Source organism: Balaenoptera acutorostrata, chromosome 19 (genome assembly GCF_949987535.1).
Source record: "Balaenoptera acutorostrata chromosome 19, mBalAcu1.1, whole genome shotgun sequence".
Taxonomy (NCBI): domain Eukaryota; kingdom Metazoa; phylum Chordata; class Mammalia; order Artiodactyla; family Balaenopteridae; genus Balaenoptera; species Balaenoptera acutorostrata.
In genome coordinates this window covers 1,088,239-1,115,500 of record NC_080082.1, presented here as the reverse complement: position 1 = coordinate 1,115,500, position 27,262 = coordinate 1,088,239, and the positions used below count along the sequence as shown (strand labels likewise).

Below are 27,262 nucleotides of genomic sequence, written 5' to 3'. Positions count from 1 at the left end.
TCCGAGCACGAGTGCGGTGCAGAGGCCTGGAAGGGAGTTCAGAGGACCAACGGCCGGGGGCGGGGCGAGCCAGAGGCGGAAGCCCAGGCGTTTGGTGCCTGGCTTCTCCGGGGCCTGCAGCGGGAGGGCAGCGGAGGAGGGAGGGATGGAATGCTTGGCCTGGCCCACTCCAGCCCCCACCGTGGTACCCAGGGGGGACAACTTCCCCCAAATAGAATTTCATTTAAAAACAAAAGGCTAAAATGCTTGTTACTTTATTCTAAACCTGGTCTCTTCATAATTTGCCAAGTCTTACAACAGTACAGAGCTGGTGTGACAGTCTGCAGAGTGGAAACTCCACACAATGGAAACGGCCCACGGGCCTTAAGGGGGAGTCCCTGGAGGCCGTTCACAGCCCTGCTCAGGCTCTCCTGATTTCGCTGGTGAATGGGCTCATCCTCAAGCTTTGCCACCCTGGGCTCGAGGACGGGAGGGTGGGCGGGGCACCTCTGAAGCACAGGCAGGCCCCACAGTGTGCTGGGGTCGGGAGTCCTGATCTCCGAGGAAGCTGGTGGCTTCAGCTGTCCCCACTGGACTGGGGAGGCCTTGGCTGTTGAGGCTCCGGGACAGGGAGGTCCTTGGCCTCCTCCCGTTTCATGTTCACACCCCCTTACCATGGGGGGGTATGCGGGGGAGGGGCGCTGGGGTATCCCCTGGGCACAGCGCCAGGGGGCAACACAGGATTGGCACGGCCACCCTCGACACCAGGGCTGAAGTCAGGCCTCTGGGTCCTGGGGCGGAGCTCAGGCCCTGGAAGGGGCAGCCGGGAGGTAGCTGGAGCAGAGTGGGAGGACACGAGGCGGGCAGCCTCCGGTTCAGGGGCTGACGTGAGCCTGCGGCCGCAGAGTCAGGCAGGCCCGGTGGGCTGGGAACTGACTCCAGGGCCGGGCTGCAGCAGGCGTAGTCTTGCAGGTCCTGCTGCTGGCTACAGGTGACTTCCGTCTGGCAGCAGGCAGGGCAGAGGGAGTTGGAGCTCTTCCAGCACAGGAGCCCTGAGGCCAGAGCCTGTCTTGAGCCTAGGCCGGTGCTAGTGGGGCCAGGAACATTTCTCTGGCGCAGACTCCGGGGGCGTCAGGCACTTCCCTAACTTCTCGCAGCCTGGGGGCGCCCAGTTCTGGGTAATGAAAGTTCAGAAAGCGGACATGCAGTTATTCCAAGCACTTGTGGACTCAGCACTTTCCAGACTCCTGCCCTGCCCAGGCCTGTGACCTGCCCCACCCCAACGGGTGGCTGCAGTGTGGAATCACCTGTCTCCACCTGGCTCGGAGGCGACTCAATGCCTGAGGCCGGCACAGGAGACACTGCCCCACAGCAGCCTGGTATTAACAGGGCCTGCCTGTCACTGAAGGGGACAGTCCGCTAACTGCCCACAACCTTGGCCTCCCGGTAAGCTCTAGAGGTGGCGGCCTTGATGCCCCAGGGAAAGCTGGCCTGCTTCAGCACAGGCTCTCCTGGCTGCATCTTCGTGGGCAGACTTGCTTTGTGTGGCAATGATTTCCTGGCAACAGAACAGGACACTGGGATTTCCCTGGCGGTGCAGTTGTTGGGAATCCGCCTGCCAATGCAGGGAACATGCGTTCAAGCCCTGGTCCGGGAAGATCCCACATGCTGCGGAGCAACTGAGCCCGTGTGCCACAACTACTGAAGCCCGCGCGCCTAGAGCCTGTGCTCCTACTGAAGCCCGCGCGCCTAGAGCCCGTGCTCCGCAACAAGAGAAGCCACCGCAATGAGAAGCCCGCGCACCGCAACGAAGAGTGGCCCCTGCTCGCCGCAACTAGAGAAAGCCCATGCGCAGCAACGAAGACCCAACGCAGCCAACAAATAAATAAATAAATAAATAAATAAATAAATGTTCCTTTAAAAAAAAAGACAAGGAAAAAAAAACCAACAGGACACTCATGCCCCTGAGCGGGAGCCTTTGTGGCTCTGTCGTGTCCCCTCACCCAGGAGGTGTACCCATCCCCCTAATCACCCTGGGGGGGGCACTCCCCCTACTCCCGCCCCTGCCAGGGCCTGAGTCTGAATCAGAATATCAGCGCCAGTGAGAACCGCAGGTAAAGCCCTCCCCTGCCCTGAATAGCATCAGGTGGCCCTCTGATTGCACGGGCCGCCTGGCAGGGCCAGGTTTAGATAAGAAGCAGTTCCCAACCTCTGAGGCAGAGCAGAGAAAGGGGCCAGGTGCATGCAGAAAGCAGATTCTGGACCCAACCTGTGAGCCTGGGGGGTCAGGGAGGGTGTCTGATGAAGCTCTAGGGAGGCGGGCTGCCTGGGCTGCTCTTGTCCCAAGAGCAGAGGTCGCTACCCAGAGCCCTCACCCGCTGGCCTGGACGAGCAGGGCCTGGACGAGTGGGGCCCGGGCCGAGTGCGGGGACCGGGGAGGGCTTTGCATGCTTGCGTGTGCACACACACACAAATGCCCACACGCATCCACACACTGTTAAGTCCATGCACCTCTCTGGTGGCAGTGCTCGCTTCAGAGTCTTAGGCCAACCCACTTTGTTCCGGGGTCCTCAGCTCACTTGGGGCGGGGGTCCCTGCTTTCTCCTGTTCCAGGGTCGGCCGGGCAGTGGCAATTCCTGCCGCGACCAGGAGGTGGCGGCAGCACCCTGGTCAAGTCAGTCCCTCCCCATCTCCCCTACTGTCACTAAGACCCCTTTGGTCTCTGAGCCACCAGGCATCGGCTGCTACCTGGAGACTCGGCCCACAGGGCAGGCGTGACAGGAGATGGCGTGTCGGGGTGCGGACAGCACCATGTCACAGAGGACAAGACGGGTTTGCAGGGGGCACCCGGGGCTCCTCCCTAGGCGGGGGTCTCTCAGGCTCCTGGGACCCAAGGGACCGCAGTGGTCCTGAGCCGGGGGGCCCTCCTGCTCCACTGCTGAGTCCAGAGGCCGGAACGCCAGCCTGGCGTCCTTCCACGGGAAGGGGGAGGCCCTGCTGGCCCCCGCCCCAAACGCCTTCCCCCGTGAGCCCCAGATGTGGCCAACCGCGACCAGGCTGCCCCGCTGGCCCTGGCCAACGACCCTCGGCCGCCCCCAAGGCCACGCGCCCTCTGACACGCCTCCCCCCTAGGGAATGCTTCCAACATCCGAGCCTCGTCCTCACACGCACCCATCACACCCACCCCGCAGTGCTCACACAGTCACTTCCTGGCTCGAGGCAGCGGCTCCGCTGGCCCCGCCGCGCCCGCAGCTTCAAGGTGCTTAGCCGTGCTCACAACCGCCAGGCGGGTCTGGGGAATGGGGTGTGCGGGGCGGGGGCACTCACGGGCTGGAAGCCAGGCTAAGCTACTGGCTTTGCTCTGCGGGTTTTGGGGTGCTGCCGGAGCTTCTGCCGCGGGGACGGAAGATCGCCCATCTTTGTGGAGCAGGGAGCCGCACAGACACCCCAGTTATGGGACGGACTTGTGGGTGAGCCCCCATGGAGTTGGAGGAGGCTGTGCTCGGAGGTGGCCAGTGGGCTTGCTGCACCCCCGGCCATCTGCCCAGCCTTTCAACACCCACATCCCACATGGGTTTGGCTCGTCCTGCACCTGCAGAGGTGCCAAGCGACCCCCTTGCCACTCCTGTGAGGTCGGAGACAGAGAAGCAGGATGGAAGTGGGGTTCGTGCCTGCAGCAGACCGGTCAGCACTCACATGGCCCTGGGATGCCCCCCACAGCCCACGTACGAACCACTTACCATGACCGCCCGGTTGCACACATTAAGCTGGGGCTGGCCGGGGACCAAGGCCTCCTGGTGCTGCCGGACGACCGGGGTGATCCAGCGAAGTGCGTCCAGGTACTCGGTGCTGGCAATGCTGCAGGCGAGGGGCACCAGGTCACCGAGGTGGAGGGAGGGACAGGGCAAGTGGGGCAGCCCACCCAGGTAGGCCAGGGTTGGCGGGGAGACTGAGGGACAAGCCCCCACCCCGGTGTCACCATCCAGCAGCCTCGCGGAAAGAGCGGCTGGGGCCCCCACCTTGTCCCGCCCGCCCTCCCTGAGAGGCGTGCACCCCGGGAACCACCCCGCACATGAGGGTTCAGGCAGAGCCACGTCGTGCCCGGGACAGCAGCCGTGACCCTCCAGCCAGCTGCTCAGCAGGAGCCACCGGGGCACCGCCCGGCATCGCAGGCGCCCTGAGCTGCGCGGGCTTCGCAGCGCCCGATCTCTCCTCTCTCAGGGTCCCTCTTAATCCTCTGGCCCCTGTTTGTTTCTCTCGAGCGGCTGGTCCTGCCCCAAACGCCCTCAGACCGCGTGGCTTCCGGGCCCTCGGCGCCCTGCTCGGTCGGCTGCACTCGCCCCACGAGGGGGCCTGGGGCCCCCCGTAACCCCCGGCTCACCTGAGGGGGTACCTCTCCCCGGGGTCTCGTCCCAGGTGGAAGACCAGCGGGAGCTTAGTGCGCTCCTCCTGCGAGTGGGTGGTGACCCCTGACACGTTCTGCCCGGGGCAGAAATCCACGCCCTGAAACGAGAGGCCGCGAGCGCAGGTGACGCGTGCAGGGCCCGCAGCCGAGCACAGCAGGACCGCGGATGCCGCGCTGCGGGACGGAGCCTTCTTGCCACCCAGCCCCGGGCTGCATGCCATCTGCCCTGTGCACCATCCCCGAGGGCTTCAGTACTTTCTTGGGGGAGCGGGTGGTGAATCTCTAAAATATTTCAGTCTATCTTCTATCTAATTTCTAGAGCAAAGCTTTTCACGTCCACCCTATCTGCCTCGTAGCAGATGAGGTGCACAGTGGTCGGCATTCCTCCAAGACTCCTTGGCCAGCTGAGGAGGAGGGACCGCAGGCCTGAAAGCCAGAGGAGACGCAGGGGACCCAGACGCACCGCCCCCACCCTTCACAGTAGATGCAGCAGCTTCTCCACCAAGGCTCAGGTGTGCAGCCCTGCTCCGCGCCCTCCAGGCGGCCTCTGCCCTCGGGGTTCAGCCTTTGACGCGCGTGTGAGATGGGGTTCCCATGCCAGCGTGTCCCCCAGGCTTGAAGGCTGCCCCTCGGGGCTCCCTGACTTGGTTTAGGGAAAGGCCTGCTGCCATCTGGGCAGAGTCGGGCGAGGCCAAGGGTTGCCACCCCAGAAGCACTGGGGACCTCAGGGCCCCATAAGCAGCTGGGCACTGGTCTCCAGGCAACGTGGGACACTGTTTACAGGGTCTGGAGCGGGCCGTGGCGGGGCACGTTAACCCTAAAACGGAGCTGGGGACAGAGACGTGCCTCTTGCTTCTCCCACAGGCCCCAGTGCGGTCTGACGGCAATCCTCCCAACACCCGCGTGTCTGTCCTGGACGGCCAGGCAGCGGAGCAGTGAATATTCTGCTTCTCAGTAAAGCAGGGAGGTGAGGAGCTACAGAAATTCCAGTTGTCTGCCCTGAGCTGTAGCCCCTGAGTCAGCGGCTGGAATCTAAGCTGTCAAGGGCTGCCAAGAACGGGCACTCAGGTGGGTCCCAAGTGAGTGACCTCTGACCTTCTGGGAGCAGACCAGCTGGAGAACAAAAGTGGACTTAACGGTGGGAGAAACAACCACGTTTAGCATAAAAAAGCTGAGCAGTTAATGCAGAAGAATCCAAGTCTAGACAGAAAACACAAATTATAATTTGGATGCAAATCAAATAAGCTATTTAATTAAGATCCCGCTAATTAGCACAGGAGTTTTCTCTCACAACCACTCCCGGGAGGGAGGACTCGCCCCAGGGGCACCGCAGCTGAGCCCCACGCAGCCCAGCCAGGCAGAGGGGGCGCGGGGAGCCCTGCCCCAGCACAACACCGGCTTTGGGAGGATGGGAAGGAGGAGGGCGGCGAGCCGTGCCCTTGAGCCGACGCTGGTGGATTTAGTCCAGAAATGCAGAAGGTCCCGTGGACACACGGGCCCTCCCTCCTGCCTCGGCCCCCGCGCCTCAGACACCTCACGAGGGGAGGTCACGGGCCTGTTGGTGACGGTGGTACCAGGCCTGATCGGGACGCGGGCAGGTGGGCCCACAGGCACTGGGGGGTGGGGGGGTCGGGGGGGGTGGGAGATGCCCCAGACAAGGGTACAGTGGGAAGTTAACAAGGTCGCCTCAGGCGAACCCTGCACCTGGGGACCCCAGACCTGTGTCCTCAGCTAAGCCACGCCCCCAGCCTGCGGACAGGGCTGCCCCTCATGTGGTGATCGCCTGGAAGGGATGCCAGAGGCGGAGCCAAGTCTCCGTGGAGCTCAGGGAGCTGTGGATGGCCACAAGGCCGCTGTCATAGCTTCTGGGGCCCCTCCCGACTGCACACCCCCCCTCAGCCTTACTGCTCCCTGCAGGGAGAAGGGCCATCAAAGCAGCGTGCGGGTGCCCCCACCCCCCCCAGGCATCTGACTGGAACCGCAACCGTGCAACCCGCCGCGGGAGGGACCCCCCAGTGCCTGCACGCCTGTGCGCCTTGGAGAAGAGACGGGGGTTTTGCGGGTTTAGTCTCCCAAGAGGACGGCGGCCGTGCAGACCAAACCAGCCAGAAGCCCCACAAACAACCCTCGGAAAATGGAAGCAGCGCCACCCGCTGAGCCCTGCGCACGGGCGTCACCCGGCCACGCCGAGGGGGCCTCTCCCGACACTTTCCGACCCCGCCATGAACGTGGCCGAGTCAGGACAGGCCGCGCAGCTGGCTGCTCGCTGCCTGCAGACACTCCGGGCTAGAAGAGGCGCCCCAGCCCCTGTGGGCTCCGGCTTGGGTGCAGGCTGGGCTGACCAGACCTGCCCTCAAGAGGCCCAACAGCCCACGGGGGGTGAGCGGTGGCTTCCAGAATGCAGCTGGACGCGACAGGGACCCTACAGGGTGGGGAGGGGCCTGGGGGGGGACGAGGGAGGCCGCGCGCTGTCCCCAGGGGTCGCCACACCGCCTGCCTCAGGGCGCTCTCAGGCGGCACTCCTAGGCCTCTCGGCCCCTTAGCATGTTCAGGGGCCAGCCAGCCGCGGCCCTGCCTGCTGGGCGGCGGGGTGCTCAGGACAGCTCAGCCCGGGGCAGTGATGGGACCTGGGGAAGCACAGGCTTGGCTGGGGGAGGGCGAGCGGGGGGGGCCCGGGCACGCGGAGAGGAGGTGGTGGGCGGCCACGAGCTGGGAGGGCCGAGTCGGGCTCCCGGCCTGGCAGGGGCACTTCACCGTCAGGACCGTGGGAGCAAACACCGCGACAGCCTCTCGGGAGGCCGCCGAGCGCCTGGCTGGGCCGGCGGGTGGACGGGAGGGGAGGCCGGGGAGGTGCCGGGTCCGCCTGGGCCCCTGAGGCATCTGACCCGGCTTTGGGGCTGAGCTGCCCGAGGCCTGCTCTCCTGAGCCTGGCGGCCCGGGCCAGGGTGGGTGCTGTTCTCGTGGCTACACCTCGTCACCCCCAAGTCCTGACAGCAGGTCAGCACGCGAGCCGGGGGCACAGAGGCCTCCCCAAGGCGGGACGCGAGGGACGAGGAGTCCGCGGAGCCGGGACCCCCTCACCTGTCTGAACTCCTCCCAGGAATTGGTCCAGGTCCAGAAGTGGGCCTTGTACTGGCCGAGGGTGACCGCCATCAGCGTGTTGCCACGGTAATAGAATATCGGCCTGTCGGGGGACAGGCAGAGTCAATTGAAAGGGTCCCCGGGCTGTGGAGGAGCCCCCACGGCCGCCCCTCCTCCTCGGTGCTGGGGAGGCTGGCGGCGGAGGAAGGGGGTAGCACCCGGGCGCGGCAGGCGGGCCTGTGGGGACGAGCGTGGCGGCTGGCACCCCTGCCACCCCCGCCAGGGGTAGCAAGCTCTCATGCCAGGTTTCAAGACAGAAAAGAGAGAGTGAGCCGTCCACTCCTGGCCGTAAGCCGGCTCTGGCTACGCTCTACACACTTCAGAATCCGCGCCCCTTCACGGCAGCCTGGGAAACTCATTCTGTTTGAGCAAAACAGTAGCAGGTCTTGAGCTGGAGCGTCCCGGCGCGGAGCTGGGTGTAGGCTGGGGCCGGGCAGAGGGTGAGGGACACCGCAGGGGGGAACAAGGCCTCTCCAGCCCACCAAGCGTCTCATGCCGAAATGCCCGGGTCTCACCTCCCTCTGGGCGAGGACACCTGCTGTGTCAGCCAGGCTCCGGCACCAGGTGTGGGGCGCCCGGCGGGGCGCGTGCCCGGCGGGAACCTACCTGTCTGTCAGGCGGCCCTGGAGCACGGTGGGGAGGAGGTCCAGGCCGTCGATGGCCCTGTCCCTGGGTGGCGCCAGGCCTGCGAGGGACAGGCTGGTGGTGAAGAGGTCCATGACGTCGCCCAGCTGGTGGCTCACCTGCGATAGACGTGGCCCAGACGCGCTGAGGATGCCTGCCCCGCCCCGCCCCGCCCTGCCCTGCCCAGATGGCGGCCCGGGGCCAGGTCCCCAGGCGTGCTCGCTGACGCACACGCGCACACACGCGTGGTCACAGCCCACAGCATGTCCACACACGCAGAACAGAGGCCTCCCCTGCCCGATGACACGTGTGCGTGGCAGAATGAGCGCAGGGAGCAGGCCAGAGAGGGGACCAAGGCCTCACGCCCCAGGGTGACCGCAGGTCTGGCACAAGGCCGGCTCTGACTCACCTGGCCGGCAGGGATGTGCCCGGGCCACCAGGCGATCGCAGGCTCCCTCATCCCACCTTCAAACGTGGTCTGCTTCCCGCACAGAAAGGGCCCGTTGCTGCCACCTGGGGACAGTCGCCCATCAGACCACGTGCCTTGAGTCCCCAGGGCCACACACGCCCTGCTGGGCACTCACCCTCGGGACACGTCTGTCCACCTGGCTCCCCGCCCGGCCCTTTGGAGGTGACATTGCCGAGGCACCGAGGCCGTCGTGGAGACAAAGGACCAGTCCTGGGGTTCAGGCCTCAAGTTCAAGGTCAGAACACCTGGAGATGGCTCTGACCTAGAGCTGTGGTCGTAAGGTCACGCCCCCATAGACCGCGACCGCGCACACACACAGCACGTGGACGTGTCAGTGAAAGACGTGGAAACGTTAAGACACAGTCCCGACCCCGGGCCTGGCAGGTGCCAGGTTCCCTAAATGTCACTGTGCACAAGCAGCTCCTGTGTGCCTGGGGTTTGGGGGTGCAGATCCCGTGTTTCTGACAGGCCCTGCTCTGAGCAGGTGGTCCCTGAACCCGGCTGTGGGCGGTGCCGAGGGCAGACAGCCCGGTCCTGGCTAATCGCACATCCCCGGCTCGCTGCCATGACGGAGGGAGGGTCCCACAACCTCAGGACCCCTGAGGATGGGGAGATGGACACAACAGCACAGCATTTTCCAGCAGCGACCCTGTGGTTCGTCCCCGCACTGCAACCCGAAGCCCACCTCGCCGGTCAGCACAGGGCCAGCAAGGGTCACAGGCCAGAGGTCAATGAGGGCCTACTTCTTTCCTGCTCCGGTCTCTCCAGCTGCGGGTGGGTACATGGATTTTCATCGTCTTGTTCTGCCCCTGCAGCTCCTTCTCGGCCGGAGCCAGTAGCACTGTTCCTGTCCCTGGAGACCCCTGGGCCCCTCTGCCCCCAGGACACATGGCTGTAAGGTCCCCCAGTGCCTCCCCACACAGGCCCAGCCCTGTGGGGTTTCCTGCTGTCTGTGGCCTTCCTTCCAGAGCTGTCTGAGTGACTCAGGGCCCTCCTGGGGCCCAGCTTTTTTAAGAAGAAAGGGAAGAAGAGACACATCACCACGGGGGTGTGAAACCCTCACAGGACTGTGAAACGCGGGGTCTAACAACCTGCTCCAGCTCCGCAAGGTGAAAAAGCCTCAGACCTGAGAGGCCTAGAGGTCAGGGTCCTCAGGAGGACTGCAGGCCCAGCAGGGACACAAAGGGAGGGTCTGGGGGAGTGAGCAGCCCCACCGCGCTGCGCCAGGGGCTCCAGCACTGCAGGGGAGGGGGGCTCGGTCCCTTCCCTCCTGGACACCACCCACCGCGAGGCCTGGGAGGGCACTTCCGAGGGGCGGGGGTGGGCGCCGAGCCTGGGCCTGGCTGCTGCAGGGTCATCGCCCCTGTGGGAAGGGAGGCCCTCAAACACAGAAAAAGGGGCAGACGTGTCCAGTCACGTGACAACAGCCACCGTGTTACAGCTGAGATCAGGACAGAAACACTGACAGGGGACGTTGCGGCTTCAGAGAGGGAAGTCTGGACGTGACTGGCCCCAGGGCTGGCCAGCGCAGAGGCAGGACGCGGTGAGGGCCGCAGCCTCAGCCTCCGCCGGCCCCACCGAGCTCTCCCTCCTGACCAGGCACCTGCCCGGCGGTGGGGAAGAGGGGCATTGCGCCTGGGGGGCGCTTGCCGGTGTCCCTCCCTCCCCAAGGTTGAGCCCTTCACACTCGGCCCGGTGGGGGGGTGCTGCTGAGGGGCCCCGGGTGGAGCCCCATCTGCTCAAGTCACCTGCCTTGTCTGGGCGCAGAAATGAGGGCAGCGCCGTTGTCCGACGTGAAGAAAACAAAGGTGTTCTCTGCGATGCTCAGGTCCCGGAGGAGGTGCAGGATCCTCCCGACGCTGTCGTCAATCTCCCGGACGGCGTCCCCGTAACTGCGGGAAGGAAGGAGCGGTCAGCAGGGGCCGGCGGCCTCCGGGACCAGAGGGCGGCCGGAGCCGAACCTCAGGGAGGGACGAGGAGGGGGCGTTCCAGGCAAGTTTCAGACGGAATCGGGGCAGAGCCGACCCCTCCCGCCACCACCGCAGAGGCACAGATGCTTCCCTCTGTCCACAGCTGACAGTGGTACCAAGGGCCCAGCCTCTGGTGGTAATCAAGCACAGCTGACCCCCCTGCCCCGGGGTCCAGATCTATGTGACCGAGGACTCACCGCCCTCGCTGGCTGGTGCCCAGGAAAGGCCTGGAGGCGTAAACAGGCGCGTGTGTAGCGTCGATGGCCCAGTATAGAAAGAAGGGGCGGTGAGCTGCCTGCTGCCTCTTAATGAAATCCAGTGCTTCCTGAGGAAAAGCGCGCACCGTCTTCCCTGCCCCAGGCCCACCTCCCACCCCAGAGCCGGGCCAGCCCCTGCTGTGGTCACCTGCAGGTAGATCTGGGTGAGGTTGGCTTCTCCAGTCTTCAGGTTAATTGGAAATTCCTCATAAAATCTGAAAACAGTACAGATCCAGACAGAAATTGGCCTTCAGGGCAGGAAAGCCCCTCCTCCCCGATTTCCTGGGCAAAGTCAGGGGCCTCGTTTAAAAGGGAGATGGAAACTTTCACGTCAAGAACAAAACCGGAGCCTGGAAGCTCCCAGGCCCATAGGGGACACACTGGGGTTGAGTCTGGTGCCCCGGTGACCCCACCATCTGGGAGAAGGAGGGGAGCCCCGCCAAAGGACAGGCAGGACGGCGCGAGAGGAAGTGGCCAGTCCACGGCCACGGAGGGCACGGCTAACAGGTGTGGGCATCTCTCTGGGGTGACGGAGGCGGTCTGGGATGGGGGTGCTGGGTGAGCTACACCCCAGCAATGCTGGCCCAGCTCTGCGGTCCAGTGACGTGTACCGCGCTTCCACCGGAACAAAAATAATTAAAAAAGGAAGAAAGAAAGGGAAGTTAGGCCAAACAGGAAAGACCAGGGCCTGCCTGCAGCCACCCGATGGCCAGACCAGGTTGGTCCTGCAGCCGACAGCCCCCCAGACGGTGACTCGGAGTGAGGCTGACCGTCCAGGGCGTAGCCCCCTCGCCGCCTCCGGGCACGGGGCCCAAACCCCGGAAGCCGGGGGGAGCGCCTCGCTCCGGGGAGCGTCTGGGGCTCCCGGCACATTTCCTGAGACAGTTAGAAGCCCCCGGAGGCGGGGCTCTTGTAAGTCAGGGGTCACAGGACGAGGTCTGGGCAGGACGAGGAGCTGGCGGTGGGCAGCAGCAGTGGGCAGGGCCTGTTACCTGCCAACCATCTCCCGGTCCCGGTACACAGGGATGTTGGGCCTGGCCTTGTTGTCATAAGGTCCAAAGTGACAGTTGGGGGATCCAAACCACTCATCGAATCCGTGCTTCAGGGGGTGGAACTGAGGCCTGTGGCCCAGATGCCTAGAGACAGGAACCCGGGGCACTTCAGGGACCCCCGCATGGGCGCCCCGGAGCTCCGGGAAGCAAACACCCTCGCCTTCAGAGAGCAGCTCAGGAGACAAGGCTCCAGCCAGCCCCAGGGTGTGCTGAGCCCGGGTGCCCCGCGGCCTGGCCCCCCTGCCCGCACGGTCCACCCAGGTGACAGCCGAGGGGCGCACACGGGGACGGTGACCAGGTCCCATGAGTGCGGCTCACTGCCCCGGCGCCCTGGGCAGGAGCCGGACGAGACGAGAGGAGAACACAGCAAGGTGCCTGCAGGGCAACGGCCCAGCTGTTCCCGAGACCCGGGCTCGGACCCGCCCCCTGCTCCCACCCAGGAGCCCCTTCCCCGCAGGTGCGTCACGTCGGGTTCTCTCGCCAGTGGGAGGGTCTCTCTTGAGAAGGCGCAGCTTCGGGAAGGGGTTTCGGGGTGAGGTTCCTCCTCCCTGGGAAGCAGACAGGTTTCCTGGGGTCACGTGTGCAGAAAGCCTCTCGCAGCCAGCATCGCCGGCACAGCGCTGGGGGGCTGCACCGGGCCAGGCCGACTCCACGTCACCATGACCTTGCCGCACAGCTCGGTCACTCGGTCAGGTGGATGCGGCACGAGGCAGCAGAGCAGGATGGGGCCGGAACTGAGCTGGCCAGCAGTGGAGTCTGGGTGCCGGTAAGTGAACCTCTCGGTCCCCCCTGCTGGTCCTGAAACACTCTGCCTCCGCCGATGGCTGCCCGGCTTCTGGAGCCCCTGTACCGGGGGCACCCGCACCGGCTCTACCCTGACCGCTGTCTCTGCAAAGGAGAGCCAGCTGCGCCCCGTGCTTCCTCTCTGGGCCCGCAGCTATGATGCCCCCTCCATGCTGGCTGGACACTGCTGGGTGGGACACTCCTGGGCCTGCGTCCTTCAGCCCAAACGGCCTTCATGAAACAGAAACACCCATGAAGGTCCGGCTCGTGTGAAGCTATCGATTCAAAGTGCTGGTCCCAGGGCAGCCGTGGGGTCAGCACTGCCCGCCGGCGAGCTGAGTGGCAGCATGTCGAGCCCCTGGGACTCGGGGCAGCCCCTCACGGGAGCCCAGGCTCCATCCACCCCAGGCCTTGGTTAGGCCGAGGAAATCCGGATCCGTGGTGCTGGGGCCCGAGGCTGGCTGTCAGGCAGTCACGGCCACGGCCACCAACACCCCCTGCGGCTCTAACGGGACCCTGCTGAGGCCAGGACACCCACCTGGCAGAGGAGGGGCCTCCCAGAGCCCGTCACCCCATTGGCCATGGACGCCCTGACCCCGGCTGGTCCACCAGCACTGCGTCCACCTCCCGGAGTCCGCGCCAGCCGCCTCTCCAGGCCCTGCCGCGTCCCTTCCTGTTCCTGAGTCCACCCATCTCGGGAGCTCGTGGGGACAGGCTCCCACTCCAGCTCTGGCTGCCCCGCGTCAGTGACCATGAATGGGAGGCCCCTGGACTGGGGCAGAGCCGCCAGGCTGGGCAGAGAGCGCCGGTCATCACGGGGGCTCCTCCTTCTGTGGGCGCAGCCCTGGCACGGCCCCGGCGGGCCTTGTAGCTGCCCTACCACCGTCTCCCGGGCCTTCCCGGCACTGCTGGGCCTTGCAGGCTCCCACATCCTGCACCCTCGTCAGCTCTGCTCTGCAGCCCCCACCGCCTCCAGGCTCGACCGCTCGGCCGGCAGGATAGCTGCCAGCCCGTCTCGGGGGTGAGGAAGCAGCCTCCAGGTCCCTGGGTTCCCTGAGGACTCCTCTCCCAGTTTCTGCAGATCCCCCATCACTAGGACTGTCAACGGCGTGGAGCAGTGCTCCCCAAGGGGCGCAGATGAGGTGCTTGCCCTCGAGGTGGTGAGTGCCAGAGGGGTCAAGGGGAGAGGCTCCAAAGCACAGCAGCGGCTGAGGAGAGATGATCAGGGCTGGACAGTCAGGGAAGGCTTCCTGTAGGAAGCAGGCTTGGTCTCCAAGGGCTCCAATACTCGGGAGAGGAAAGAGAGGACATCCGACCTTCATATCAACCTCTAGGGCTGTGTACTTAGGCATCCCCAGGGAGTAGGAGAGAAGCCACTTAACAGGCGCGACACCGAGTGTGACAACGTGATCTTTTACGATCACTTGATCCCGATGACTCCACACCACACGACCCTCCTCTATCCCCTGCTTGCTTCCTGGTTGCACCACCAGACAGAGTCCCTTTGCTCGCTGGCGTGTCACCGTGACGGCACGCGTGTGCAGTAACATGGCTCCTTTGGTGCTGCGGTGGCAGCCACCTCCCCAGCCTCGCCACGGGAGGTCCCAGGGGCGCGGCCACAGCAGCTTTTAAAGGGACGCTTTGGGCATCTTAGCGGACCTGGAATTCAAGGACTCTACTCCCACCCGAGGGGCGCCCACTGGGCCACGTTAGTGAGGAGCCCGTGGGGCGCGCCCAGCAGGCAGGTGTGGGACTCACCACTTGCCCACGATCTTGCTGGTGTAGCCGGCCTCCTTCAGCAGCTCCGGCAGCAGGAGCTCCGAGTCCGGGATGCCGCCCACTATCTCCTGCGGCGTGTAGGCTGGTGGAGCAACGCACCGTGTGAGCCGGCAGGGTCGAGCGGCAGAGCCCTGGTCGGGGCGGCACTGCAGGGGCACTTTTCAGGTCTTCCGGCCGCTCCTCACAGCCAGCACCATTACCGCAGCGAACAGGCAAACGTGCCCCCGAGGGGGGTCCGGACGTCAGGGGTCAGGGGTCAGGGGCCAGGGGTCAGGGGTCAGGGGAGGGCCCGCCCCCGGGGTCTCCAGAACTCGGGCTCTGAGACCACACCTTCCTCCAAGGGCTGCTTGAAGCCCCACCTGGTCGGGGAGCCCACCCTAGAGCCGGGCCGCCCCCGCCCCCGGGACAGGAAGGGAGCTGGCCCCACCCTCACCGTCCTCCCCACTCGCCGAAAACACGTTGTTTCTGATGGAAGCTCTGCGTTCTGCTTTAAAGTGAGTTACAACCCAGACAGAACCCTCAACCCTGGGTGACGAGTGCAACCAGGAGAAGCCAGGTCACCGGAGAGGACAGGTGACAGACGCCCCCTCCCTCTGCCCCAGGGCACAGCCTACCGTTCCTGGCGTGCCCGTTGGTGGTGTAGAAGCCACTGCGGATGGGCAGGCGTCCGGTAAGCAGAGCCGCCCTGGCTACGCGGAGGGGACACGACAGAAACACGGGTCACGCGTGCAGCCCGAGGCCAGCCCTATGGTACCTGAGTCCCCGGCAGCCACTTGAGAGCCGGGTGGGAGCACGGCCCCGCAAAGACCAGCGGCGGGGCCGGCTGCAGCTCCCCCTCGCTCTCTCCGGCTCCCGGGACAGCCCGCAGGCCTCCTCGTGCACCGCCCCTTCCGGGGTCACCTCTCGTCCTCCAGATCAGAGGTTCTCCCCACCTGCGAGGCCCCTACACCCCCAGCTGACGATCCCTTCCCCGGCCGAGCACCTCCCCCGAACCAGCCGCGGCACTCAGCTCCGTCAATGAACAGCCGCCGCCGCCGAGGCAGCCACTTGGGCCTCAAACACCCCCAGAGGCTCCGAGCCCTTGGTGGCCTCTGATGGCTCCTGATGGCCCCGCGTTCCCCACAGCACGGAGCCCAGGCGCTCCCAAGCGCCAGGATCCGACAGAAGAGGCCGCAGCCCGCCCGCCAGCCCTCTGCCCCTTGCAGGAAACGCCGGTGGAGCCGACACCCAAGTCAGGGCTGCCACCCCCGCGCTCCGTGCCTGCACCCTGTGCCCCACTTTCTGGTCTACGCGTTCCCCACCTCCCCACCGCGCTTCAGTCTCGGCGCTCCGTGCCCGCCCCCCTTGTGTCCCCCCGGCCCAGCATGCCCTACGCCCGGCCCCACTCCCTGGTGGCCTCAGCAGGCCCTGACTTACAAGGGGAGCACAGGGGGTTGGCCGTGTAGAAGTTCAGGAAGAGCATCCCTTCCGCAGCCATCCGGTCCAAATTCGGGGTCTCTCTGGAAGGTTCTCCGTACACCCCGAGGTCGCCCCACCCCATCTGCAGGAAAGAGCGTGTGGAGGTGGGATGAGAACGTAGCCAGAGCTGCGGCCCCCGGCGCACCCCGAGTGCGGCCCGGTGCGCGGTCAGCCGCTCCCCGGTGCAGATGCCCAGCGCCCACCTCCTCCCGGCTCCGACGCCGGCCCCCACGTGCTCACGGGCCACCGGCACCAAGACACACACCTCTGCCTTCCGCACAGACGAGGAGGCCGTCCTACTCTGCGGTGTGAATTCACATTTAAAAACAGCGGCCAGGCCCCGTGAAGCTAACCCGGCGAGGCCCCGAGACCCGCGGTTCCTCCCGAGCTTGCTGCCCCGAGAACTGGGCCGCCGGCACCCAAGCACCGCACGAACGTCCACAGCAGCAGGACTCCCGACTGCTCAGAAGAAACAGCCTGTGTCCATCGCTGATCAACAGTAGACAGAATGTGGTCTATCCACCCAGGACCGGGGTGAACAGCAGCCTCCCCAATTTATGTCCACTCAGAACCGGAGAACGTAACCATATTCGGAAACACGGATGTAATTAGCTAAGATGAGATCACACTGGACTAGGGTAGCCCTAAATCCAGTGACTGGGGTCCGTGTGAGAAGAGGGAACACAGAGACAAGACAGACACACGAGGAGAGGCCAGGCCTCCACCACGGAGGCAGAGACTGGAGGGTTGCGGCCACAAGCCAAGGAGCACAGGAGCCCCCAGGAGATGGAGGGGAGGGAGGACCCTCCCTCGGGGCCTCCGGAGAGACTGGCCCTGCGACCCCTTGATTTCAGACTCTGGCCTCCACGACTGGAGGGAATAGATTCCTATTCCAAAGGCACCAAGTCTGTGGTCATCTGTTAGGCATGAGGGACCTGATACACGCACTACGGACCAGTACTTGGCCGTGAAGAGGAACGAGGTGCTGACACTCGCGAAAACAGGCTGCTGAGAAGCCGGTCAGAAAAGGCCGCGGGGCGTACGATGGATGTGAAACGTCCAGAACAGGCAAGTCTCCGGGGACAAGGCAGATGGGTGGTTGCCGGGAGCTGGGGGAGGGGGAGGAGAGTGACTGCCAGTGAGAAAGGGGTTTCTCTTCGAGGGGTGGGATGTTCTCAGCTACTGGACAGGTGCGCTGCACAAGCCGGGGGCGCTGCACAAGCCAGTGAATGTGCTAAACACCACCGAACTGCACGCTTTAAAATGTTAAAAGGGTGAATTCGTGTTACGTGCGTTGAGCCAAAATAAAACCAGCCAGGTGGTGAGGTGGGTTAGCACGTGCACAGGGGCAGACGATGGACAGATGTGAGACGGAGCAGGCAGAGTCCAGGTGGGGCGACAGGTGTGCACTGCGACACCCTTTCCGCTGCACGGGGTGTTTAACAACTTTCATCATAAAGCGCTAAAGAAATACCTGAAAAGGGCAACAAGACGTGACTTTGCTCTACAACCCAACGCATCCTTCTGCAGCCAGTGGCGTGGGGCAGGAGTGACCCCGACAAATTGATTCCCCTCAGCGCTGATGGCGGGCGCGGCCCTGCTTCCCCTCTGGATTCTCTAGCCGCGCCAGCCCCCTCCAAGCTGGCTCTCCTTCACCGGCCACCCCGCCTGGAGGGGCGGAGTGGGGGGGAGGGCGGGGACGGGGCTTCTTCCCAGGGTTATGAAGATGACCTACAGCTGACCGTGGTGACAGCTGCACTACGCTGTGAAGGTGCTAGAAACCGCGGAATTGCGCCCTTTAACCGGCGAACTGCACATGATGGAAACTACGTCTCCGTAGAGGGCCACTGGAAAAGCGCAGGCACCTGGTGCTGCAGAGGCCTGGCCGTGCCTGTCTCTCCAGGGCCCCTTAAAGCTCTCCGGACTCATGGGCCACGGCCTGCCAGCCCACAGCAGGCTCGGCAGGTCTGCACGGAGACGCTGGGGAGAGCTGGGTCGGCGTGCACGAAGCTCGGGGAGCCTTGGGTCACACGTGGGGGCCAAGCATGCAGGTTTGCCCAGGATGGTTACAGGTGGGTGTGTGGTCTGGCTGTAATCATTCATGTCCCCTGCACTGGGCAGTAGCTCACACGGCGCCCTCTCCCTCAGGGAGAGCCAGGAGGGGGACACGTCCCCTCGTCTCCCAGCCTTAGGCCCATCCTGACACTCGGGTCCCAGAGCTGCCTCGGGGCTTTTGCCTTTGGACCGTGCTGTCTGTTCTCAAAGACCCTTCCAGCCATAGAGTCCCTTTGGAGGTGGTTTATTTTTAAGTTACTGAAAAGGCTTTTCCGTTCGCCCACGACAGGAGCTGGAATGAAAGTTGCCCCTGGAGGGAGGTGTGGCCGACGGGGGCAGCAAGTGGAGTGAAAGGCACGAGGCTGCAGGCTCCAGGCCTCTCCCTGCTGCCCCCCTCTCCCCGCGCCTCCACGGGGCACAGGCGGGCTGCCCACCCTCACCCACAGGCCAGGTGGGAGGAGCAGAGAGAGGCCGAGGGGCTGGGCCCGCTGGTACCACCCAAATCCCAGCCTCCCAGGAGGGGGGTGGGGATCAGCACAAATCTTACGTCTGCATAAACAGTTTAGGCACAGGGAATGCTGGGATACTCCCCAAATCCAAGTTTCCAGATGGCGGCCAAGGGCCCACCTATTTACAGGTGAGCCTCTCTGAGGCCCGCAGTCGTTGGCCTGCTGTGTTAGCTCTTTCCTGCTGAATCAAACTCTATTATTACTTATCGGTAGGCTTTCTTGGCTATAAAAATAGGGATGTTAACATCCACCTTGCACGGTTATCACGGGTTCGATGAGACCATCCTCCACGGCACCCTGGGCAGGGTCTCCCACAGAGTGTGAAGGATGTCTCCCCTCTCCCACGTGATCGCCCACCCGCGCTGCCAAGGCAGCCGGGAACCCGGGCCTACGGTCCTCTTCCTGGTCTCGGCCTTTCCTTTACTCGGTGGGAACTTCAAGACTTCTGGGCATAACTAATGAGAACATAGCACAGGGAACTCTACTCAGTACTCCCTGGTGACCTAAATGGGAAAGAAATCCAAAAATGAGGGGATATATGTATACGTATACCTGATTCACTTTGCTGTACAGTAGAAACTAACACAACACTGTAAAGCAACTACACTCCAATAAAAATTAAAAAAAAAAAAAAAGACTTCTAGGGGCTTCCCTGGTGGCGCAGTGGTTGAGAGTCTGCCTGCCAATGCAGGGGACACGGGTTCGAGCCCTGGTCTGGGAAGATCCCATACGCCGCGGAGCGACTGGGCCCATGAGCCACGACTACTGAGCCTGCGCATCTGGAGCCTGTGCTCCGCAACAAGAGAGGCTGCAACAGTGAGAGGCCTACGCACCGCGATGAAGAGTGGCCCCCACTCGCCGCAACTAGAGAAAGCCCTCGCACAGAAACGAAGACCCAACACAGCCAAAAATAAATAAATAAATTTATATTAAAAAAATAATAGTAAAAAAAAAAGACTTCTGGGCAGTGCAGGGGCCACACACGGCTACGAGGGATTATTACCCGTGCGTGTGTCCACATTGACACGTGTGCGAGGCCCTGGAGGGTCAGGACGGGGGCACTGGCTGAATGGGCCCACCGTGGGGACACAGGGGCTGGCCTCTGTGCAGCCTGGCCTTACCCTTCCCGGTGGTCACAGGGCGTCCTTCTTAGTCCTGTTTTACAAGTAAAGAACTGAGACACAGATGGCGCTCGGGCCCAGCCGGGCAGGAGGGAGCTCTGTCCCTGCGCCCCCGGCCCCATCACCCATCAGCCTTAGAGAACGGAGCTTCTCAGCCTCTTCTCAATTCTTCCACAAGTTGACGCCTACCAGGGCCTGCACCTCCTGCCAGGCCTGATGACCACAGGGGTGAGGACACAGAGCTGGGGGGCCTGAAGCCTGTCTAGTCGGGAGAGCCTCGGCCCCCACTTCTGCTGAAGTCGCTTTGAGTGTGTTTCCTGTCATTCGCTGACCAGGACAGAGGTCTCCCCGACTTCTCCGGGCTTCAGCTGCCAAAGAGCCCCAAAGTCACAGGAGGAACCCGCAGAGGAGAGGCAGGGCATCGGGGCCTCCTGGCCCACTGTTCCCGTTTCCTGGACCCACCCTGGGCACCCAGGCAGACGGGCCCCCGGGTCAGCCCCCCTCGAGTAAGACGTGCCCAGTGCCGGTCCCGCTCCGCCACTCAGGGCCTCTGACAGGGACCAGGGAGCCACTGGCTGGGCCTGCAGCCCAGCGGCCCCGCCAACGGGCAAAGGGAAGCAGGCGGGTGCGGGCACAGGTTGTACTTTATGGAGTCCCATAAACCCAGAAAACGACCATCTCACCCAGCCTGCAGCATCAACCTTCACTGATGAACCGTCACCTTGGAGAGAAGGCGAGGGGCAGAAATCGGAGAGGCTGAGCGCTCAGCTAAGCCTTGCCCCAGTAATTTATGCACGTAAACAGCCTTCCTGCCCAGGAACCTCAGCTTTGAGAAGGCTGACCCGCTGACACAGCGAGCATTTCCAAGACCCACGTGTTCGTCATGAAGCAAAGTTTCCGTACCAGCCATCGGGGCGGGCTCCAGGGGAGAGGAGCTTCGGGGTCCCTACGGAAGCCGTCGTGTCTGAACGGTTATGAGTAAAGAGAAGCACGGTCTGTGTCACCTCTGGGTGGGGCCACTATAGACGGGTTTCTGCGATCTTTTCCGGCTTATTTGAATGTTAACTTTTTGTAATAAAGAATTATTTTCATAATAAAAAAATTACATGAGATATACTTTATGTCTTTTTCTTGTACTAGGTCTTTGAAATCCGAGCGTGTTTCTTACACACACAGCACCTCGCAATTCCGACCAGCCAGGACCGCCCAGCAGCCACGTGAGGCCCGTGGCCTTGGTCCAAAGGCTCCTGGGAGTGTCTCTGCTGGTCTTTTGGGGAACTTTGAGCTATTTTTACTCACAACACTTCTGACACCAAATGTGTGTGTGGCGGGGTGACCACACCACTACTTCTCTGGCCTCTGGGCACCGGCTGGGAGTGCAACAATTCAGCTCCATCTGACACTACCTACCCGGACCTGGCATCTGACCCCACAGGTCAAGGGCTCAGCCCCACAAGACTGCCCCCACTTCACATGCCAGGCCCACATCCTGGGCCTCCTGTAAGTCAAGGCTCCCACAACCCACCCCCACTGCCCCCAAAGTTGGATAATTTGCTAGAACGGCTCACAGAACTCAGGGTGGCGCTGTGTTTACTATCACCTGTTTACTATCAAGGACACAACTCAGGGACAACAGGTGGAAGAGATGCCTCGGGTGAGGTGTCCGGGGGACTTCCCTGCCCTCTCTGAGCAATTCCACGTGTACACCGACCTGGAGCCCCTTGAACCCAGTTACTTAGGATTTTGATGGAAGTTTCGTCACACAGGCACAGTTGATTAAATCGCTGCCATTGGTGATGGCACTCAAGCTCCAGCACCCCCGTCGCCCCCCAGAGGTCAAGGCTGTGCTGGAAGCTCTAACCCTCCAGTCACGCCTTGGCCTTCCTGGCAACCCCATCCTGAAGCCAGGGCCCCCCCCACTACAGACACTGGTATCACTCCGGATTCGAGGGTTTAGGAGCCGTGGGCAGGACCCTCTGCACTGCCTCAGCCCTGAGGACGGGGCAGAGGGGACGCCCAAAGGGCCGCAGTCTCCGCACAGCTCAGAGGAGCAGGCACCTGAACCCAGGTTTGTCTGCGTCCCCACTTTACCTCAATGCCTCACGTGGACTAATTTCAGAACCTCCATTTCACTCCCCCAAAAGTGCCCCCCAAATACAGTCCCGCTTCCTTGGGAAGGAGCACCGGGACCAAGTCGCAAAGAAGGCGCAAACAGCTCGGCTCTGCGGGAAGGGTTGGCCCACTGGTGTGACCAGGGTGGCCTGGGGCTACACACACACCCATCGGGGGACACTCCTCCGGTTCAGTTCTTCCCCGCCCCACAAAGACCTGACCTTTGGTCAGAAATCTCAGCAAGGTGGGAGCAGCCAGACCAAGCAGGCGGCGGCAGCCCAGGGGCAGGACAGGTCCAGCAGGCCAAAGGCAGCGGGAGGCGACTGCCAGGGCGGGCAGGCAGGCCGGGGTCTTAGTCAGCTCTGCACCGCTTCCCTGACACCCACACCCTCAGCAGTGGGGGGCGGCAGGCGAGAGCAGGGATCCTGGGGAGCTGGTCCTCACCGGCCAGCATCGCAGCACGCCTCGGGGGCAGCGGAAGGGACGGGGGAGGGAACAGGGCAGGAAGGTCTTCTCCTGGCCCGGCCTGGACACCACACCTCACTTCACCCTCACCCACGGGCCACGCTGCGTCCTGCAGGGCCAGGCGCGACCCCCACACCGCCGGCCGCCCCCAACCCCGCGGGAGCGCGGCCCTCCCGGGAGCCCGGCCCACACCCGCACTCACGTCGTCCATGAGCAGGAGCAGGATGTTGGGGGGCTGCGGGGCGCCTGTGACCCTCAGCCCCGCAGCACTCAGCACCAGAAGCAGCCGCCACCTCGTCGCCGCAGCAACCGCCGCCATGGCAACCACGCCGAGCGACACCGAGCCCCAGAGCGGCGGGAACGGGCCTGGCGAAGCTGGCGATCCTTCCGGCCGGGCGATGGGGCGGGGCCATGCCGGCTGAGTGACAGGAGAAGCGGGGCCCTGACCGACAGAGTGAGAGGTGGGGCGGGGTCAGACCGGCTGAGTGACAGGGATGCGGGGCAAGGCCGGCTGACTGACAGGAGAGGCGGGGTCAGGGCCAGCCGAATGACAGGCGGGTGGGGCGGGGCCTGGCTGGCCGCGTGACCGTCGTTGTCATCACGTGAGGCGGCCCGTCGGGCTCCCAAGATGGCGGTGTGCGTAGCGGTGATCGCCAAGGAGGTGCGTACTCCGGCGGGCAGGCCCGCCCCAGCGTCAGCCTGGCTCTCCGGTTACCCTCCTTCCCTGCCCCAAGGGCTCCGGAGGGTGGGCCCGGGGGCTTTGCCCAGCGTAGGTGGCCAGGGGCGGGCCCGGGGGAGGCGCCGCCTAGATCTGCACCTGCCGCTGCCGAAGCGTCACAGGCCGGGTCTTCCTCTTCCGTCCGGGCCCCCGCTCCGCCCAGCCATCCGTCCGCGGGCTTTGTGGTTTCCTGCTCCCAAGTCTAGACGTCCACTTCTGTCCATCCTGCTCGGCCGCGCGCTCCCAACGGCCAGGCCGTCGACACCCGAACGAGTGACTGTTTCCTCTCCGCTCAGCAGCCACAAGTCAGACCGTTGCACACCTCTGCCTAGAAACCTCAACGGTGGCTTCTCATTGCCTAAGGATCACGTCTGAATAATCCCCTCCCCGTACCACAGACTCCCTCCACTCCAGCTGACGGACTTACCTGCAGCTCCCCCCCCCCCCCGGCAGGCTCTGCTCTCTCACCTCTGGGCCTTTGCACCTGGAACCCCTTCCTCCCTCTCCCCCACTCCCGTCCCCTCCACTGGCCACCATCGATTTCACTTTCTCTGGAAAGCTCTTTCTGAATCCTGAGATTGAGCTGCGTGGCCATCCACGCGCTCCTACTGCACGGAGCCGTGGTGTCCGCCCCGGCCTTTTGAAAGACGAGGCTTCTGAGGCGGTTTTCCCGTGAAGCTCTTGTTATGCTGGCTTCCGCCTTAGCGCTTGCTGCGTTATTTGTTGGTGGGTTTGTGGACTGTCTGCTTCACCTGTCATCTCCATCAGGGTAGGGACAGGGTTGTGTACGCTATATCTGTGCAGTGCCAGGCCTGTGGGAGCCTGGGAAGACGCTGGTAACTCCGGGGTTAGGTTGCTCGGAAATGGCTCTGCAGAGATGAAGGAGGTCTGAGACGAGCCTTGACGGGTTTAGAGGGAACCTGCCAGTGCCTCTGAGACTGCAGGAGCTGCAGTGTTGGGAAACAGCCAGTAGGATGGGGCCAGGAGGAGGGCACGTGCTAGGATGGGGCCCTGCTCAGAAGGTGAGTGACAGGCTGCGCTCAGACGCACTTCTCAGAGCCGTCTTCTCTTTTCTGCCCATCCTACCCATGCCCCTTTGCAGATGGTATGAAAACCTCCTCAGATTAGATTGGGTGCCCTGAAGGCAATGCCCACGGCAGTTTGAAGGATTTTTTTAAAAATTAATTAATTAATTTATTTATTTATTTTCGGCTGCATTGGGTCTTCGTCGTTGGGCCTTTGTTGCTGTGCGTGGGCTTTCTCTAGTTGCAGCGAGCGGGGGCTACTCTTTGTTGCGGTGCATGGGCTTCTCATCGCGGTGGCTTCTCGTTGGGGAACACGGGCTCTAGGCGCATGGGCTTCAGTAGTTGTGGTGTGTGGGCTCAGTAGTTGTGGCTCGCGGGCTCTAGAGCGCAGGCTCAGTAGTTGTGGTGCACGGGCTTAGTTGCTCCGTGGCATGTGGGATCTTCCTGGATCAGGGCTCGAACCCGTGTCCCCCTGCATTGGCAGGTGGATTCTTAACCACTGCGCCACCAGGGAAGTCCCAGTTTGGAGGATTAAGCAGTGGGTTTTGGGGAGTGAGAGCGTATTCCATGGCTAATTGGCACTTGGCCGATCTGCCCTCCTGAGTGCCCCGTGGCCTTGTTTTCCAGGCCAGCGCACATGGGGTGGATCCTTGTCGCTTCAGCCGCCGTCATCCTTTTCTTGCAGAATTACCCTCTTTACATCCGCAGTGTCCCCACGGAGAATGAGCTCAAGTTTCACTACATGGTGCACACGTCCCTGGACGTGGTGGACGAGAAGATCTCAGCAATGGGGAAGGCCCTGGTGGATCAGAGGGAGCTCTACCTGGGCCTGCTGTACCCCACAGAGGACTACAAGGTGTATCCTCGCGCCTGGCAGCGGCTTCGAGTCTGGGGATTGCCTGCAGTCGCAGGGCGCACTGTAGGCGTTAGGTCCCCTTGAAAAGCATCTCGTAACATCACTTGCAAAGGAAAAAAGATGCGGGCTTTTGGCCAGTGGGGTTTTAGAGCAGCTTGAGGACAAGTAGGACCTCACACCCATTTTTCTTTAATTAGGAGGATAATGTGAGAACAGCAGGCTTGAATTGCCTTGTGACAGTCCCCACCTGTCCCTTGGGTTTGTGGAGGAACTGGGGAATCTCTGGCTTTATGCCGTCTCAGCGGGGCCGCCACCTCCTGAGCAAGGGGTCATTGTTCACACTTTTTTTTTTTTTTTAGTACTTATTTATTTAGGCTGCACAGGGTCTTAGTTGTGGCATGTGGGATATTCCTTGCAGCGTGCAGGATCTTTTGTTGTGGCATGTGGACTCTTAGTTGCAGTGTGTGGGATCTAGTTCCCCGAGCGGGGATCGAACCCGGGCCCCCTGCATTGGGAGCGTGGAGTCTTAGCTACTGGACCACCAGGGAAGTCCCCACTCATCTCTTTGCCAGGCCCAGCCTCACCAGTCACTGTAAGATCTTGACCAGTCCTTGGGACAAATGGCTCGAAACCCATGGAGTTCAAAGACATTCCCACAAGCAGTAACGAGCTCGCCCAGTGTCACTGCCCGGAGCCACTGTTCCGCAGGATAGAGTGACCTTTAGAGGTGCGGGTACCTTAGGCAGGATTCGCTTCATTTGTGCAACCTCTGGTCTTGCAGTTAACCCTTCCCAGCTGGGAACTGATGCAGAGAGAAGGCGAGGTGGCCCAGGGTTTGGGCAGGTTGCCCCGGGGCTTGAATCATGGTAAGGCTAAGCTCCCTGCCCTTTGCTCCTGCGGTAAACACCAGAAGCTGTCGAAGGAAGTGTCCAGCCACACCTGGTGCAGTCCCGTGCCCTCCTGGCACCGTGGGGCTGGCCCAGCCTGGGGCACTTGTTGTGATGCAGGTTGTCATGCTTCTCCAGAGCAGCTGAGCAGCCGGGGGACATGCACAGATGGCCTTCCTCTCGCAGGCTCTGCACGGTGATGCCGTGCTTGGGGCTGTCACAGAGTCCCCGTGCTAAGAGCGTGTTCCCTAACCAGCTGTGCAGATACGGCTACGTGACCAACTCCAAGGTGAAGTTTGTCATGGTGGTGGATTCCTCCAACACGGCGCTCAGAGACAACGAGATTCGCAGCGTGAGTGTGGGGGCCGGTGGGCGCACCTGGCCGCTCGGTTTTCCGTCTTTGTTCAGAAATGCTGAGAAGCCCGAGCGTGGCAGCAGCTGTGTGTACTTGCACATGTGAATTAAACACGTTGGTTCTTGTTTCAGATGTTCCGGAAGCTGCACAACTCCTACACAGACGTGATGTGCAACCCCTTCTATAACCCGGGGGACCGCATTCAGTCCAGGTGGGCGTGGCGCCTTCTCAGGTAGCCCCCGCCTTGCTGAGAGGCAGCGATTCTGCGAGGCAGGGAGGGAAGGTCTTTTTAAGCGACGGGCACTGTCCCTCTAAGGCAGCCATTCTGAAGAGGCAGAACCCTGTTTTTCCAAACAAACTCTTCCTTGGATCTCCAGATCAACAGAAGGGGAGTTGGGGAGCGGGGGGTGCAGAACTTGCCCATCTGGTCTCCCAGGTCTGCTCAGCAGGTCCTGGGGCGCCTCCCCAGATCCCAGCGAGGGCCCAGGCATATGGACAGGAGCCTCCCGGGAGAAAACGTCCTCCTGTTGCCGCCCGATTTTGTCTTTGACGTTGAACTTAGACGATTAGGAAATTAGGTTGCAGGTGTCTTCCAAATAGCCTTCAGGTAAACACAGACCTAACATCTGGATGTCGCAATGATGCTTCCCAAAGACGCATTCACGAGCACGTGCTCCAACCCTGCTCTGGGAATTCCCTGCATCCCAGACACAGTCCCCAAGGGGTTCCTTGTAGCCGGCAGGTGACCCCAGCCAGGGAAGATGAGCCCTTCCTACGGCGCCTTCCCTCAGTGGTGACGATGTGTCTTGGGTCATCCTGGGTCCCACCCCGGCCTGGAGACCCAGCCAGGGCAGCACTGTGGGAAACCGCACAGCAGTGAGGTGGGAGACTCAGATTCTCACCGCCTGATGCGGCGGCACGCACGTCCTGGCCTCAGCCACTCTTACTCACCTGGACCTCAGGGACTGACGTCTCTGCCGGCCAGGGATGGAGGGCCTGGGTCTGCTTCTCTGATTGTCTGTTTCTCTTTGCAGGGCCTTCGATGGCATGGTGACGTCCATGATGATACAGGTCTGTTGAGGAGAGCTCTGCAGCCCGTGGCTGGAAGGAATCGTTCTGTGCATAACCGTGTTGTTCAGATGTATCTTTATTTCCACTTGTCTCCTCTTGGGTGTCATGGACGTGCCGCTGGGGGCAGGGCCTCATGCACGGTGCCTGTTGACTAAAGGTCTTGTGAGATCA

General features: G+C 62.9%; 2 protein-coding genes across 6 annotated transcripts; one reads left to right on the top strand and one right to left on the bottom strand.

The window, feature by feature from the left end:
- Positions 1-238: 238 nt before the first annotated feature.
- Positions 239-24,614, bottom strand: GALNS (galactosamine (N-acetyl)-6-sulfatase). Its single transcript, XM_007172554.2, has 14 exons — positions 22,382-24,614; positions 15,876-15,999; positions 15,074-15,148; positions 14,439-14,541; positions 11,838-11,981; positions 10,994-11,060; positions 10,786-10,913; positions 10,371-10,510; positions 8,559-8,662; positions 8,132-8,268; positions 7,466-7,568; positions 4,361-4,482; positions 3,720-3,837; positions 239-1,153 (listed from the first exon to the last, which is right to left on the bottom strand). The coding sequence occupies exons 1-14, from the start codon at positions 22,496-22,498 to the stop codon at positions 1,067-1,069; spliced, it is 1,569 nt and encodes a 522-aa protein (XP_007172616.1). The 5' UTR covers positions 22,499-24,614; the 3' UTR covers positions 239-1,066.
- On the top strand, positions 22,774-27,262 carry TRAPPC2L (trafficking protein particle complex subunit 2L). 5 transcript variants are annotated; one of them, XM_057534682.1, is made up of 6 exons: positions 22,774-22,840; positions 24,608-24,841; positions 25,560-25,644; positions 25,922-26,017; positions 26,152-26,231; positions 27,055-27,262. In XM_057534682.1, exons 1-5 carry the CDS (start codon positions 22,808-22,810, stop codon positions 26,205-26,207), a joined length of 504 nt encoding a protein of 167 aa, XP_057390665.1. In that variant the 5' UTR covers positions 22,774-22,807; the 3' UTR covers positions 26,208-26,231; positions 27,055-27,262. The 5 variants fall into 5 exon arrangements, with proteins under 5 accessions (XP_057390665.1, XP_007172615.1, XP_057390667.1 ...); XM_057534684.1 differs by having other exon boundaries at positions 22,788-22,840; positions 24,631-24,841; XM_057534681.1 differs by having other exon boundaries at positions 22,789-22,840; positions 24,550-24,841.